The sequence below is a fragment of the Staurois parvus genome, unplaced genomic scaffold (assembly GCF_062004578.1).
Source record: "Staurois parvus isolate SC_StPar_1 unplaced genomic scaffold, SC_StPar_1.0 ptg001306l, whole genome shotgun sequence".
Taxonomy (NCBI): domain Eukaryota; kingdom Metazoa; phylum Chordata; class Amphibia; order Anura; family Ranidae; genus Staurois; species Staurois parvus.
The window spans coordinates 790,635-807,487 of record NW_028319102.1 but is presented as its reverse complement, the minus strand read 5'-3'; the positions used below and the strand labels follow the sequence as shown (position 1 = coordinate 807,487).

At 48.0% G+C, this 16,853-nt stretch overlaps 2 protein-coding genes across 5 annotated transcripts in view; one reads left to right on the top strand and one right to left on the bottom strand.

Moving 5' to 3' along the window:
- PGPEP1L (pyroglutamyl-peptidase I like) overlaps positions 1 to 16,853 on the bottom strand; it is a 56,331-nt gene that overhangs the window by 27,196 nt on the left and 12,282 nt on the right. Inside the window, exons 2-3 of one of the 2 annotated variants that reach the window (XM_089661086.1) lie at positions 5,003 to 5,061; positions 2,489 to 2,541 (exon numbers count right to left, since the gene is read on the bottom strand). In XM_089661086.1, coding sequence (XP_089517212.1) covers positions 2,489 to 2,541; positions 5,003 to 5,036 — 87 coding nt within the window. In that variant the 5' untranslated portion in view covers positions 5,037 to 5,061. The remainder of the gene's footprint in view (positions 1 to 2,488; positions 2,542 to 5,002; positions 5,062 to 16,853) is intronic. The other variant, XM_089661087.1, reaches the window with a different exon arrangement.
- Positions 7,952 to 16,853, top strand: part of LOC149437136 (protein FAM169B-like) — a 318,096-nt gene continuing 309,194 nt past the window's right edge. For 2 of the 3 annotated variants that reach the window (XM_089661085.1, XM_089661084.1), the window contains exon 1: positions 7,952 to 8,050. The gene's annotated coding sequence lies outside the window, so the exon portion shown is untranslated. The remainder of the gene's footprint in view (positions 8,051 to 16,853) is intronic. The other variant, XM_089661083.1, reaches the window with a different exon arrangement.

Sequence of the window (16,853 nt, the reverse complement as noted above, 5' to 3'; positions counted from 1 at the left end):
TTTAAAATATATTTAAAACATATTCTTCCCAAATATATTGACATATATTTGAAATACTACAATTTTGGCCATATGCAATATATATATATATATATATATATATATATATATATATAACTGCATGTTGCAATGTGTTTATATTACAAATATATGAAGAATATTTTTAAAAATACATTTCAAATATACTGTATGTCTTTAAAAATACAGATCTACATTTTTGCAATGCATTTACAAATATATGTAAAAATATATGTTAAAATGACTTTTTAATATGTTAAAAAAATCTGAAGAATATATTTAAAAAAATATATATTTTTAAAAATATATTGCATTTATACTTGTGAGCCACTAAAATTGTGAGTTAATAAATACTGTGGTTCGCTGACATTATTCACATCCTCATTACCATGTGTTATTATACCATATATTTAAAAAAAAAACAAAAATGTTGCGCTCCAAAATAAAAATACCTTAATAGTATATACCAAATTAATTCTCAGTGATTTAAATCCTTTAATATATAATCAAAAAGTGCCTAAATTCATAATTATCATAAATAATTATAGTGATAAATGAATATGAAAAATTAATAATAATCAACCGTGCCATATAATAAATAATTCAGTTGTAATATAACTCAGATAAATATAAAAGTCTATATTTAAATTAATAGTGATAGCCCCATGTGATCCAAAGCGATCTTTTCAAAATCTTGTTTGCTTCTATTTATGATTATAATATGCGCTCACCTCCATGTAAGCCTAATATAATTTAGGCAAACATCACTTTTGGCCACAATAGGAACCTGATGTATTCACTTGTTAAGCCGTTGGAATTTGATGGGTGATAGATATCCCCTGGGAGCTCCTTAGTAATCCTCTCCTTCTTTGCAGATATGACTGCTGGGATCTCTCCCTCCTTGTTGTGCTGTGGGATTTTTGCTCCATCCCTCCGATCCTCCCCTAGATTCTCCTCCGTATTAAATGCATAAAAGAAAGTAGATATAGTGCCTTATCCTTTTTTAAAATTAATTTATTTAGTGCCCAACAATGCACTCACATTTTAAAAAACATTTAGAGCTTTGTATAATACTAAAAACAGAGCCTCCTCACTGTGTGTATACCGCTCAATGCCTATACTGGCTGTCCTGGGTGTGTGGTGATGTCAGAGCCCCTCCCCTACGCGTTGCGCCACAGGTCCTCGTGGCTTCGTCAGGGGATGTGAATGGACGCTCACCTCACCCATACTGCTTTATATAGCTGATACGCGCCATCTTATTGTAGAGCTCCTAATCGCAGCCATCTTTTTGGGGCCAAATTCCATTTGACAATCCTACTCTTCCACCTGCGCTGTCAGAATGATTACTTTGTATCTAATAGATACAAAGTAATCATTCTGACAGCGCAGGTGGAAGAGTAGGATTGTCAAATGGAATTTGGCCCAGCAGTCATATCTGCAAACAAGGAGAGGATTACTAAGGTGCTCCCAGGGGATATCTATCACCCATCAAATTCCAACGGCTTAACAAGTGAACTGAAACCGGAAGTGACAAAATTCTCATCGCCTCCCGTTTGTGATGTCACAGAGTAGGAGGAACAATAGAAGTTCCTCTTACTGTCTGGGGACACTGATCCCAGTTGTCCCATCTGTACCTGGGACAGGAGAGCCCGGTAAAGGCGGTAGGTGGGGGGGGAGACCCCCTTCCACTGCTTGTAAAAGTGATCAGACAGCTGTATAGCCACTCTGATCACTTTTACTTTGTAGGGAATCGTCATTGTCTGAACAGCTGCAGCTGTAATGATGATCGAAATATCACCCTTCCTGCCCAAGGATGTATATATACGTACGTGGATGGGAAGAGGTTAATATCTTTATGTGGTAAAAGATTCAAGAATGATATAGTCAGAATAGAATGGACTTACCGCTGCTTTTCTAGAACACATACTAAATGAATGTTCTTTATTATGAATAGAGAATTCTTAGAATGGCACTAAGGCTAGGTTCACACTAATGCGATGCGGTACATCGCATGTGATTCGCACAGGGACCGCACCGCATTCCTGTGCAAATCACATGCGATTTGTGTGTGGTGTGATTGGAGTCATACATTTTGTATGGCTCAAATCGCACCGCATCTGCACCAAAAAAATGCAGGGCCCTTTTTTGGGTCCGCACTAGAGTCGGATTGCATGAGTATTCACACCTATAAGATCCGATTCTGCACATCGCACCGCGTTTTGCAGATCGATTTCGGGGTGTTGTTAACATACACACCTGCAGCGGTTCGCATTAATGGGGTGCGATTCTGATGCGGTGCGGAATTCGCACAGAAAACGCTGTGAATTCCAGACCACATCACTGTGAACCCAGCCTGAAGGTTTCTTCAGCTTGGTATATCCCAATGCCCCAAAAACATATTCACTCATTCATAGCCAACAATTTCATAAATAATTCCATACTGTAACATGTTGGGGGTATCCAAACTAACCTTTACTGCTTCCCAACTGGAATTCACAAGATAGTTTCTGTAGGGACCAAAACCTTCCAAAAAAAAAGAAATAACAACTGCAATAACTGTAATAATAACTGTAATTCTAGCAATGCCAAGGCTGCATAACTGAATACTGGATCAGCTTGTTTAAACTAAAATGAGGTAAGAAGCCTGTGTAGAACTGTAAATTTTTGTTTATTAAAAAGTTTACAAACAATATAATAAAAAACATATTTACATATATACAGAATAAATAAATAAAAAAATATATATAAAATTAAACAAAAATCGATTACTTCAGCATAGAAAACAATTAACGGCTTTAAAGCCTATAAAGTGTAGCACCCTTCTAGTCAGCTAGGGGGCGCCAGCTGATTACTTTTTAGTTAGAAGAGCTGAGTAGCAGCCTGGGCAATAGTCAGCTGGGTCAGATTTGGGTCAGGGTTGAGAAGCTCTGCAGATCAGTTCTTTGATACCTCCCCCTGCTCTAGAATCTTGGAGAAGATTCGAAGAGCAGTGGGCGGGGACGAGGAGGAGCTGGTCTGCATTCTCAAGGGATCCTGGCCAATCCCCAAGCAGGAGGCTTGGAATGGGGTCAGGACAGCTCTTAAAGTGGTTGTAAAGGCTGAAGGTTTTTTTACCTTCATGTATTCTATGCATGAAAATAAAAAACCTTCTGTGGGCAGCAGCTCCCCCAGCCCCCCAATACTTACCTGAGCCTCATCGCGATTCAGCGATGTGAAGGACAGCCTCGGCTGTCATGGGTCTCTGGACACACGGAGCAGCGGGTGCCCCCATAGCAAGCAGACAGGAAGAGCTAGGAGAGCCAGTGGGGGACCCGAGAAGAGGAGGATCCAGGCTGCTCTGTGTAAAACCACCGCACACAGCAGGTAAGTATAGATGTGTTTGTTATTTTACAAAAAAAAGTGAACCTTTAGAATTGCTTTAAGAGTGACTGAGACTGTTCAGCAGCAGGAGCGTTCGGGTGGAAGACGCGAGGAAGCTGAGATGCAGGAGCCTAGGAGAGGGCCCAGTGGGAAGGGGCCTACCTGCAGACAGGAAGCTGGAAAGGAGAATCGCTCAGCCTCACCGCCCCTCCAGAGCGAGGACCACCTGTAGGGCCAGGAAAGGAGCCAGCCAAGCGGAAGGCATGTAGGCATACTTAAATTATATTTGTGAAGGCAGCCACCTACCTAATTCAGCTCAAAGGACTGAGATTGAGTAGTCCTACACCCCCTGGGCCAGTTAAAAAAAGAGCACTCTGGTGGGAAACCTGATTCGCTCCTTACCCAGGACTGTTTCATTTAACCACTTGCCTACCGGGCACTTTTACCCCCTTCCTGCCCAGGCCAATTTGCAGCTTTCAGAGCACTTTGAGTGACAGTTGCGCGGACTTTAAGTCCAGACACTTTCCCCCCCTTCCTGTCCAGGCCAATTTTCAGCTCTCAGCGCTATCACCCTTTGAATGACAACTGCGCAGTCATGCAACACTGTACCCATATGCATTTTTTTAGCATTTTTTTGAGACAGATAAAGCTTTATTTTGGTGGTATTTCTTCACCACTGGGATTTTTATTTTTTTTTGCTATGTAAATGAAAATGTCAAATTTTGAAAAAAAATGTTTTTCTTACAAAATTTTGCAAAGAAATAATATTTCATCATAAATCTTGGCCAAAATGTATTCCGATATCTTTGTAGTAAAAAAAATAAATAACCCAAATTAGTTTATAACCAAAAATTATAATTTTTAAACTTTTTTTTAATTTTTTTTTATATTATTTGTTTTTTTGTTTTTTTTACATACTGTCACCCTAGCAGTACAGTGTCACCATGGTGACACTGTACTACTTGTATGGGGTGATGAAGATTTTTTTTTTTTTTTTTTAATACACATTGCTTTTACAGCCTTTATGGGTGTAAAAGCAATCATTTCTCCTCTCTGGCTGTATTCTTGCAGCCATTGAGAACTACTGTGAGAGCTGTGATTGGTCACAGCTTGTCACATGGTACAAGGCTGTTGTGAATAGCCCTGTACCATGTGATCTCTGCAATCATTCACAGATTTCACACGTAGTAAGCAATGATGTCAGAAGTGACATCTTGCTTACTGCTCTGCATGTGATCACTGATTGGCCAATCAGTGATCACATGATCGGGACCTCACACAGAGGTCCCGTACGACGATCGGTGTTCCACTGTGTCTGAAGGACACAGCGGGCACCAAATCGTGGTGCTGCACGCTCCCAGGGAACGCGCACAAGCAGGGGGCGGGGAGGCCATTTATGAACGGTCACCCGACCCTGCACTGCCACTGTCCGGCTGTTTATATACAACGGCCAGAGGGGAGGTGGTTAACACCGCTGAATAAAACATAAAACCAAGCTCAAGGACTGTTTACTGACACTGAATACAAGTCTGTGGAAAATGCGTGTTGCCTGGCTGTGCAGGACTATAGGGGGACCCAAATCTTCAGTAACTCCTACGGGGGTAGTGCTACAATGGAATCTTACCTGTGACAACGACGAGATGTGGATTGGATGCCATTCATCTGTCACATGGATGGGAGACCCTGTACAGTAGATGAATAATCGATCAATAGTCGAAGATCCCTTTATTCTCGGTCAAGGTTTCTGATATCTGCCTTCCAGGTAAAGAAGTAAAATTAGCTTATACCAGGGGTCTCCAAACTTTAGAAACGAAGCGCCGGTCTACTGTCCTTCAGACTTTAGGGGGGCCGGACTTGGCCAGTGGGGGAAGAAAATGTCCCAGCATCAGTGGGAGGAAACAATGCATCATCATTGGTATTAACGGGAGGAATAGTGCCCCATCATTGGTGTTAGCAGGAGGAATAGTTTCCATTGTTGGTGTCAGTGGGAGGAATAGTTTCCATTGTTGGTGTCAGTGGGAGGAAAGTTTCCATTGTTGGTGTCAGTGGGAGGAATAGTTTCCATTGTTGGTGTCAGTGGGAGAAATAGTGCCCATAATTGGTGTCAGTGGGAGGAATAGTGCCCCATCATTGGTGTCATCAGGAGGAATAGTGACCCATCATTGGTGTCAGCGGGAGGAATAGTGCCCCATCATTGGTGTCAGCGGGAGGAATAGAGCCCCATCATTGGTGTCAGTGGAAAAGTGCCCCATCATTGGTGTCAGTGGAAAAGTGCCCCATCATTGGTGTCAGTGGGAGGAATAGTGCCCCATCATTGGTGTCAGTGGGAGGAATAGTGCCCCATCATTGGTGTCAGTGGGAGGAATAGTGCCCCATCATTGGTGTAAGCGGGGGGAATAGTGCCCCATCATTGGTGTCAGCGGGGGGAATAGTGCCCCATCGTTGGTGTCAGTGGGAGGAATAGTTTCCATTGTTGGTGTCAGTGGGAGGAATAGTGCCCCATAATTGGTGTCAGTGGGAGGAATAGTGCCCCATTATTGGTGTCAGTGGAAAAGTGCCCCATTGTTGGCATCAGTTGCAGGAACTATGCTCTCACTGTTGCTGATGGTGGGGGGAATAATGCCCCAAGGGCCGGATAAAAGCAAGCAAAGGGCCACATTTGGGTGCAGTTTGGAGACCAATGGCTTATACTATTGCCAATAACTAACATGGATGAATATGGATTTATCAAACAATGTGGCACAAAAAGTAAAAAAAAAAGAAAAAAGAAACAAAGTTGATGCTTCTGCAGACATTTGCTGTCAGATGTCACCTCTGACATGGAGACAACAAACACAAAGTATTAGTGCCGGTCACATACAGTTGGAATCACATCCAATCCGCATGACATGTGAAATACCATTGCTTCCTATGGTGCCTGTTCACACGTGTCCGGTGCACTGGCGGTGCTGATTGAGGCTCCGTTCACACCAATGCGTTTTTTTGTGCTTTTTGCAGAAACGCACTACAGTCCATGTAACACGGTTTCCTATGGAACATGTTCACATTTATGCTCTTTTGAGCTGCTGTGTTTTTGGAAAGGGCCAGAGACTTTTTTAAAGCAAAAAGCAGCGTTTTTGCTACAATAGACTTCAATGGAGAATCTGCTGAAATGCAGGGTAGAGTGTTTTTGCAGCGTTTTGCATTTTTAGTGTGCCCGGTCAAAAAAAAACGCTGCCGTGTAGAGTTCAGGGGTCATGAGTAAGTGACACAGAGTTCAGGGGTCACGAGTGACACAGAGTTCAGGGGTCACGAGTGACACAGAGTTCAGGGGTCACAAGTAAGTGACACAGAGTTCAGGGGTCACAAGTAAGTGACACAGAGTTCAGGGGTCACAAGTAAGTGACACAGAGTTCAGGGGTCACGAGTGACAGAGTTCAGGGGTCACGAGTAAGTGACGCAGAGTTCAGGGGTCACGAGTGACGCAGAGTTCAGGGGTCAGGAGTAAGTGATGCAGAGTTCAGGAGTCACGAGTAAGTGACAGAGTTCAGGGGTCAGTAATCACTCAGAGGTTAGGGGGGTCAGGAGTAAGTGATGCAGAGTGCGGGGGTCAGGAGTGAGGCAGAGTGCGGGGGTCAGGAGTAAGTGAGGCAGAGTGCGGAGGTCAGGAGTGAGGCAGAGTGCGGGGGTCAGGAGTAAGTGAGGCAGAGTGCGGAGGTCAGGAGTGAGGCAGAGTGCGGGGGTCAGGAGTAAGTGAGGCAGAGTGCGGAGGTCAGGAGTGAGGCAGAGTGCGGGGGTCAGGAGTGAGGCAGAGTGCGGGGGTCAGGAGTAAGTGAGGCAGAGTGCGGAGGTCAGGAGTGAGGCAAAGTGCAGGGGTTCAGAGTGAGGCAGAGTGCGGAGGTCAGGAGTGAGGCAGAGTGCGGGGGTCCAGAGTAAGTGTGGCAGAGTGCGGGGGTCCAGAGTAAGTATGGCAGAGTGCGAGGGTCCAGAGTGCGGGGGTGCGGAGTAAGTGTGGCAGAGTGCGGGGTCAGGAGTAAGTGTGGCAGAGTGCGAGGGTCCAGAGTGCGGGGTCAGGAGTAAGTGAGGCAGAGTACGGGGGTCCGGAGTAAGTGTGGCAGAGTGCGGGGGTCCGGAGTGAGGCAGAGTGCGGGGGTCTGGAGTGAGTGTTGCAGTGCGGGGGTCAGGAGTGAGGCAGAGTGCGGGGGTCTGGAGTGAGTGTTGCAGTGCGGGGGTCAGGAGTGAGGCAGAGTGCGGGGGTCCGGAGTGAGTGTTGCAGTGCGGGGGTCCGGAGTGAGTGAGGCGGAGTGCGGAGGTCAGGAGTGAGGCAAAGTGCAGGGGTCCGGAATAAGTGTGGCAGAGTGCGGGGGTCAGGATCAGTAGTAAGTCCCTATTACCGCCCTCTGAACAGTTGCACCAAGGAGAAAGAACTGACATAACCTCCCACAGAGACGACACAGAACACTCAGCCCAGCCCCGCCCCTCACAAGAAGGCGGGAACACACAATCTCAGCCTGACAGGGAACATTCTCCACGTGTTTACTAAGGATTGGCGGTAGCCAATAGTATCTCGGGGCTGGACTTTCAGCCTAGCTGAGGGGCGGGTGGGGCGGAGCGAGGTTCGGCCGGTCGGAGTCACAGAACACAGTGGGCTCCGCCCCCCGGAAATGGTGACGCATATGGCGAGGGTACCCAGGTAAACAGTAAGCTGGGAGAGGAGTTCAGCTCTGTGTGTCCGGGGGACACTTCTTCCTGCGTGTGTGCACCACGGTCAGGTGGCTCCTCAAGTTGTACAGGGACTTGTAGTTCTACAAGTAGAGAAACAGATGACGCCTGTGCTTGTTTGGTGTGTACACAGCGCATGCGCGGCTAAGGCTGGCTGTTAGAAACTTTGCCTTGTGTCCCCTCCAATCCTTCCCTCCTTCCCTGACATGGGACTCAGAAACCGGAATTCCACTTCACTGTAACCCTTTCCCTGCCAGAAGCAGTTATTGGCACACATAAAGCACGTTTTAGGCTTGAAGATTAGTCCACCACTTCAGTCCCAGACACTTTACCTACTTCCTGCCCAGGCCGCTCTCATACTGTGCGTCGCAATTGCGCGGTCGTGCAACACTAACCATATGATATTTCTAGCATTTGAGGCAGATAAAACTTTCTTTCCGTGGTATTTATTCACCATGGGGTTTTTGTTATAAAAATATACAAATAATCTTTCTTCATAAATCTTGGCCAAAATGCATTCAGCTACCTTTTTGGTTAAATTAATAATCCAAATTAACCCAAAATAACACAAATCAGTTGATAAAAAAATAATTATAATTTTTCAATTTTTTTTACTTTTTAATTTTATTTTTTAATATTATTTATGGGTTTTTTTCTCCTTTCATTTCTCTTCTCTGGCTGCATTCTTGCAGCCATTGAGAAATACTGTGCAAGCTGTGATTGGTTACAGCTTGTCACATGGTACAAGGCTGCTGTGAATGTCCCTGTGCCATGTGATCTCTGTGATTTCACAAGTAGTAAACAATGTCTTGTTTACTGCTGTTCATGTGATCTCTGATTGGCCAATCAGCGATCACATGAATCAGGACCTCACACAGAGGTCCCGCACAGCGATTTGTGTTCAGCTTTGTCCAGTGGACACAGCGGGCACAGATCACGGCGCCGTGCTCTCCCTGGGAGCGCACACAGTCAATGGATGCGTGGGGACTTTTAGAAACATCCCCCCTGTGCTGGCAATGCTCCCGGTTGGCCGTTTTTCAGCATGGGCCAGACGGGAAGAGGTTAACCCCCCCCCCCTCCATGCTTTATATATTTTCTGAAATCAGACACCCTAGAGCAGGGGTGTCAAACTGGCGGCTCTCCAGCTGTTGAGAAACTGCAAGTCCCATCATGCCTCTGCCTTTGGGAGTCATGTTTGTAACTGTCAGTCTTGCAATGCCTCATGGGACTTGTAGTTTCACAACACCTGGAGGGCCGCCAATTTAACACCTCTGCCCTAGAGAATAAAATAGTGCTAGTTCCAATATTTTTCATCATACAATATTTGCGCAACGGTTTATAAAACGCAACATTTCAGTTGAATAGACATTAGAGTGAATCATAGCGCACAGAGCCGCAATATATTATTATTATTATACAGTATTTATAAAGCGCCGATAGTTCGCTCAGCGCTGTACATTACAAAGGGGGACAGAACATGTGACAGAACAATACCAATACAATGCAAAACATGAGGGGATCGAGGGCCCTGCTCTTTCGAGCTTACAATCTAGGAGGGAGGGGATGGTAGCACAGGAGGAGATAGCTGTGGGGGATGGGGTGGTAGGAAGAGTGGAGGAGGTCGGCAAGTTAGCAGGGGGTGTGGTAGGCTTCCCTGAAGAGATGGGTTTTCAGGGTGCGCCTAAAGGAGAGGAGAGTAGGTGATAATCTGATGGGTTGGGGCAGGGAGTTCCAGAGGATGGGTGACACCCTGGAGAAGTCCTGGAGGCGGGCATGGGAGGAGGAGACCAGGGAACTAGAGAGAACGAGGTCTTGTGAGGAGCGGAGTGTGCGTGTTGGGTGGTACTTGGATATTAGGTCAGTGATGTAGTTCGGGGCAGTATGGTGGACAGCTTTGTACGTCAGTGTTAGGATTTTGAATTTGATCCATTGGGCAATCGGAAGCCAGTGGAGGGATTGGCAGAGGGGGGTGGCGGAGACGGAGCGGTTGGAAAGGTGAATGAGTCTGGCAGCCATATTCAGGATGGACTGAAGCGGGGATAGCCAGCGGCGAGGCAGGCCAGTGAGGAGGGAGTTGCAGTAGTCGAGTCGTGATATGATGAGGGAGTGGATGAGCTGTTTAGTGGTTTCTGGGGTTAGGAACGTGCGGATTTTGGCGATGTTGCGGAGGTGGAGTCTGCACGAGTTTGTTAAAGATTGGACTTGGGGCTGGAAGGATAGGTTGGAGTCCAGAATGACACCAAGTACTCTGGCCTGCGGGGCGGGTTTGATGGTGGCGTTGTTGGATGTGATGGAGAAGTCAATGGGGGGTGGTGTCCGGGCTGGGGGGAAGACAAGAAACTCGGTTTTGGAGAGATTCAGTTTAAGGAAGCAGAGCGACATCCAATCTGATATGTCGCTCAGTAGGCTAGTGATTCGGGCGGAGACTGAGGGGGTGAGGTGGGGGGTTGAGAGATAGATTTGTGTGTCGTCGGCACATAGGTGGTAGTTGAAGCCGTGTGAGTGTATGAGTTGGCCAAGGGAGGAGGTGTAGATGGAGAAGAGAAGGGGCCCGAGGACGGAGCCTTGAGGGACCCCAACAGAGAGGGGGAGTGAGGGGGAGGTGGTAGCAATATATGACCCGATTTTATGGTAAAATATAAAAGGTGATGTTGCGCCGAGTACACAGACACCCAACAAGTCAAGGCTGACAATTGCGTGCGCCTGTGAAATGGTGATAAACTTCAGTACCCTGTATCTTCCATAGGTTGCGCTTTGAAAGCTCCTACAGGTCATCAGTTACGGGTTATCTGTGAATAATGGGCCGAGGATTATCGATGTCACTCTGGTGTGTGCAGCGGTACGTAACGCGTACCGCAGTTGACGGTTTTATGTGTAGGCACCCTCGTTGCGCACATTTACATTCGTACGTGCCTGTATGTGGGGGCGGGGCCTCAAAAATGGAAAATGGTTAAGTGCACGGGTGGAACTTTACTTTTTTACACTTTATTTTTTTTCACATGGGGACACTTTATTTTCTTTGGTGACAGGTTCTCTTTAATGAGATATCAGGGGTCTAGAAGAACCCTGATGTCTCACCTGTCCTCCAGTTAAGTTCACGAAGCGCAGATCGTGCTCCATTAGCTTCTTCCCCGTCCATACTGAATGGGGAAAGTGACACCGGGATCATTAGCAGGAAGCGGGGATCGGTGAAGGGACGTTCACTGATCTCTCTCCTCTGTACCCAGCAGCACCCCGCCATGCTTGTTCCAGATTCCACTAGTGGGAGTGAGGAGCTCAGGACATAAGAGGAGGGCAGGAGCGAGGGTGGGAAAATCAGTACTTCTAAGGGGTGTTTGGATGCTATCAGTCGCCCGATCACTTCCCTCTAACAACCAACAAGCGGCTTGCCTGATTTACATACACTTCCGGTGGCTGTGTCATTAACCACCTCAATACCGGACGCTTTCACCCCCTTTCTGCCCAGGCCAATTTTCAGCTTTCAGCGCTGTCGCACTTTGAATGACTGTTGCGCGATTATGCAACATTGTACCCAATACGACATTTTCAGAATGTTTTTGAGACAGACAGAGCTTTCTTTTGGTGGTATTTAATCACCGCTGGGTTTTTACTAAACAAACCAAAAAAAGTCAGAACAATTTGGAAAAATCTTTTTCTTCGTTCTGTTAAAAATTTGGAAAATAAGTAATTTTTCCTCTTCAGTGATGTGCGCTGGTGAGGCTGCACCGATGGCCACTGATGAGGCTGCACCGATAGGCACTGATGAAGCGGCAGTGATGTGCACTGATGAGTACTGATAGGCGGCACTGGTGAGGTAGCGCTGATAAGCTGCACTGGTGAGGCTGAACAGATGGGCTCTACAGTAATGAGGCTGCGCTGCTGGGCACTGATAAGCTGCACTGATGAGGCGACACTAATGCAGCACTGGTGGGCACTGATAGGTTACACTGATAAGCAGCACTGCTGGGCACTGATAAGCTGCACTGATGAGGCGACACTAATGCAGCACTGGTGGGCACTGATAGGTTACACTGATAAGCAGCACTGCTGGGCACTGATAAGCTGCACTGATGAGGCGACACGCAGCACTGCTGGGCACTGATAAGCTGCACTGATGCAGCACTGGTGGGCACTGATAGGTTACACTGATAAGCTGCACTGATGAGGCAGCACTGCTGGGCACTGATAAGCTGCACTGATGAGGCGACACGCAGCACTGCTGGGCACTGATAAGCTGCACTGATGCAGCACTGCTGGGCACTGATAAGCTGCACTGATGAGGCGACACGCAGCACTGCTGGGCACTGATAAGCTGCACTGATGAGGCGACAATGACGCAGCACTGCTGGGCACTGATAAGCTGCACTGATGAGGCGGCACTGACGCAGCACTGGTGGGCACTGATAGGTTACACTGATAAGCTGCACTGATGAGGCAGGACTGCTGGGCACTGATAAGCTGCACTGATGAGGTGACACGCAGCACTGCTGGGCACTGATAAGCTGCACTGATGCAGCACTGCTGGGGACTGATACGCTGCACTGATGAGGCGACACGCAGCACTGCTGGGCACTGATAAGCTGCACTGATGCAGCACTGCTGGGCACTGATAAGCTGCACTGATGAGGCGGCACTGACGCAGCATTGCTGGGCACTGATAAGCTGCACTGATGAGGCGACACGCAGCACTGCTGGGCACTGATAAGCTGCACTGATGAGGCGGCACTGACGCAGCACTGCTGGGCACTGATAAGCTGCACTGATGAGGCGGCACTGACACAGCACTGGTGGGCACTGATAGGCTGCACTGACGCAGCACTGATAAGCTGCACAGATGGGCACTGCTGGGGCTGCACTGATAATCTATGCGCTGATGATCAGTGCCCTGATTATCAGTATAAACAAAGCACTGTCAGGATTGCCGGTTATCAGCTTTCCTTTCCGCACACAGTGACAGCGCTGCAGAAAGGAAAAGCCGATAACCGACAATCTGTTTACATGTGATCATCTGTGGTTGGACACAGCTGTTCACATGGTAAAGAGTCGCTGTGATTGGCCCTTTATAGCGATCTGTGATCAGCAGTGTCACAGAGCGTGCCCATGGCGTGTTCTGGGAGGACGTCTGTAGACACCCTCCCAGAACGAGAGAACTGTACTGTAGCCATCTTTCGGCTATAGCGAGGTAATGAGGAACCTGTCACTAAAAAAACGTGTATGGGTAAAACCCCTCTCCATCACTGAGATAAGGTATAAGGATGGGCTGATAAAAGGGTTGTAGTTGAGTTGGTGCCGAGTAAATAGATACCCAACATGTCAAACTTTAAATGCCAGTTCACACCAGACGCAGTCCAGTGTGTTTTGTTTCTGCATCAACAATGAATGCACAGTGTTTTCCATGTATTCCAATAGTCCTAGTTCACACCAGTGCAGTCAGGTTCCAGTGCAGAAAAAAAAAGTAGAACATGCTGTATTTTTTTCTGCACAAAACTGTACTGGAACACAGCAAACTACATCAAAACTGCACCAGAATGGAGTGTGGTGTGAACTGTAAGGAAAAACGCATCCGGAATGCATCCGAAGTGTGTTTTTGTGGTGTGAACTGGTCCTAAAGGGTTAGTTCACCTTTACCAAAACGGGCGCCTGTAGATAAAAAACAAACTGTGCAGGTTTGACTTAACCTCTTCCTGATTTCCCTATAGCAGAACTGCTACAGGGCGGCAGGGCTGCGCACAATCGTGTATATATATATATGTGATTTTGCATGTCCGGGTAGAGGGTGTGCACATGCGATCCCTACCCACGCCTCTATTGGCTCCTCGGCATGTCAATCCCTGGGTCCCGGCCACCAATTCTCCTCCGGGACTCAGTGATCGGCAGTGGAGCTGACAGGGGAGAGGTATGTATGTAAACAACACAGATCTCTCCCCTGTCAGAACAAGAATGCTGCTTTGTATTGCTCTGCACAGCAAAGTAACACAAAGCAGCTTGCCTACATAGTAAAAGACAACACAGCACACTGTTAACCCTTTGATCACGCCGGATTTTAACCCCTTTCTGCTCAGTGTCATTAGTACAGTGTCAGTTCTTTTTATTAGCATTGATAACTGTATTAGTGTCACTGGGGATGTCTGTGACAGTCAGTTCCCCCCCAGTGTCAAAATGCCTGCCGCAGTCCCACTATAAGTCGCTGATCGCTGTCAATTACTAGAAAAATAAAAATCCCAGTATATACCGCCATTTGTAGACGCTATAAATTTCACGTAAACCAATTAATTTACACGTGTTGGGAATTTGTTTTAGCAAAGACATGTCACAGAATACATTTTGGCCTAAATTTATGACGACATTAGATTTTTAAAATTGGATGTTTTATAGCAAAAAGTAAAAAATATTGTTTTTTTTCCCTCAAAATTGTATTTTTTTTGTTTATAGCGCAAAAAATTAAAAACACACAGGTGACCAAATACCGCCAAAAGAAAGCTCCATTTGTGGGGAAAAAAGGACATAAATGTAATTTATGTACAACGTTGCTTGACCGCGCAATTGTCAGTTAAATCAACGCAGCGCCATATCAGAAAAAAATGGCTTGGTCAGGAAGGGGGGTAAATCCTCTGGAGGGCAAATGGTTGAATAATGCCCTTGCTCAGGGGTGGACTGACCATTTGGAAACTCGGGCACTGCCCGAGGGCCTGGGGTCAGTAGGGGGCCCCATGAGATGCCCCTGGTACCTTTTTCATAGGCTTTTATGAGCAAGGGCACAGGGGCCCCATGATCCCCTATTGCCCGGGGGCCCCATGAGTTGTCAGGCCGCCCCTGCCCTTGCTATAGGTGTAGGCTGTCGGTGTGTCTCCCGAAGCATGGCCAAAAAACTCCCAGAGATGACAGTATCCCATCCTGCCTTGTTCCTGGGACAATGCTTTAAAAGACCCTATAGGTCATCAGTTTGGAGTTAACCACTTTAACCCCCGGTTCACATCTATGCGGGTGGTGCCACAGCGGATCCGTACAAAAATCCGTGCAGCCGCACCACCCGCACAGAGAATTGCAGACCCGCGGGCGGGTGCCATTAGTTCTAATGGCACGCCGCCCGCACTGGGAAACGCAACTGTACTGGGAACCGAGGTTCCTGTGCGGGCTGCATTTTCCAAAGTAGTGCAGGGACTTCTTTCCCTGCATGTCACGGGCACGGGAGTCCATTCAAATGAATGGGCTCTCGTGCCTGTGCAAAACGCGGCCCGCACGGCCGCATATATGTGAACCTAGGGCAGTGATGGCGAACCCGTGGCACGCGTGCCACAGCCGGCACGCCGAGCCTTATCTGTGGGCACGGCAGGAGAATCCAGCGGCGCGCTGTCTTCCCGGCTGTAGTGTGCGTGACAGCCGGGTCCCAAGTGCGCATGCACAAGAAGCAGTGCTCTTTGTGAATGGTAAGGCGGTACCTGGGACACATGACAGATCCCAGAAGCCGCCGGACCAATCACAAAGCGCAGCGCTTCTCGCGCATGCGCACTGGGCATCCGGCTGTCCGACGAGCGCCGACACTACAGAAGCCGGGAAGACAGCGCGCGGCTGGATAGAGGAACAGGTAAGATAAAAAAAAAACTCTGCGGAAGTAAGAGCGGGTACCTGTCAAATTCAGGTACCCGCTCCCCCTCCCTCCCCAAAGGTCAGCAGTCATCTCTGTACTGTCCGCAGTCTCTGGTCATCCCTGTGCTGTCCGCAGTCTCTGGTCATCCCTGTGCTGTCCGCAGTCTCTGGTCATCCCTGTGCTGTCCGCAGTCTCTGGTCATCTCCTGTACTGTCCGCAGTCTCTGGTCATCCCTGTGCTGTCCGCAGTCTCTGGTCATCCCTGTACTGTGTCCGCAGTCTCTGGTCATCCCTGTGCTGTCCGCAGTCTCTGGTCATCTCCTGTACTGTGTCCGCAGTCTCTGGTCATCCCTGTGCTGTCCGCAGTCTCTGGTCATCCCCTGTACTGTGTCCGCAGTCTCTGGTCATCTCCTGTACTGTGTCCGCAGTCTCTGGTCATCCCTGTACTGTGTCCGCAGTCTCTGGTCATCCCTGTACTGTGTCCGCAGTCTCTGGTCATCCCTGTACTGTGTCCGCAGTCTCTGGTCATCCCTGTACTGTGTCCGCAGTCTCTGGTCATCCCTGTACTGTCCGCAGTCTCTGGTCATCCCTGTACTGTCTGCAGTCACTGGTCATCCCTGTACTATGTCCGCAGTCTCTGGTCATCCCTGTACTGTCCGCAGTCTCTGGTCATCCCTGTACTGTCCGCAGTCTCTGGTCATCTCCTGTACTGTCCGCAGTCTCTGGTCATCCCTGTACTGTCCGCAGTCTCTGGTCATCCCTGTACTGTCCGCAGTCTCTGGTCATCTCCTGTACTGTGTCCGCAGTCTCTGGTCATCCCTGTACTGTCCGCAGTCTCTGGTCATCCCTGTACTGTGTCCGCAGTCTCTGGTCATCCCTGTACTGTCCGCAGTCTCTGGTCATCTCCTGTACTGTCCGCAGTCTCTGGTCATCTCCTGTACTGTGTCCGCAGTCTCTGGTCATCTCCTGTACTGTCCGCAGTCTCTGGTCATCTCCTGTACTGTTCGCAGTCTCTGGTCATCTCCTGTACTGTGTCCGCAGTCTCTGGTCATCTCCTGTACTGTGTCCGCAGTCTCTGGTCATCTCCTGTACTGTCCGCAGTCTCTGGTCATCTCCTGTACTGTCCGCAGTCTCTGGTCATCCCTGTACTGTGTCCGCAGTCTCTGCTCATCCCTGTACTGTGTCCG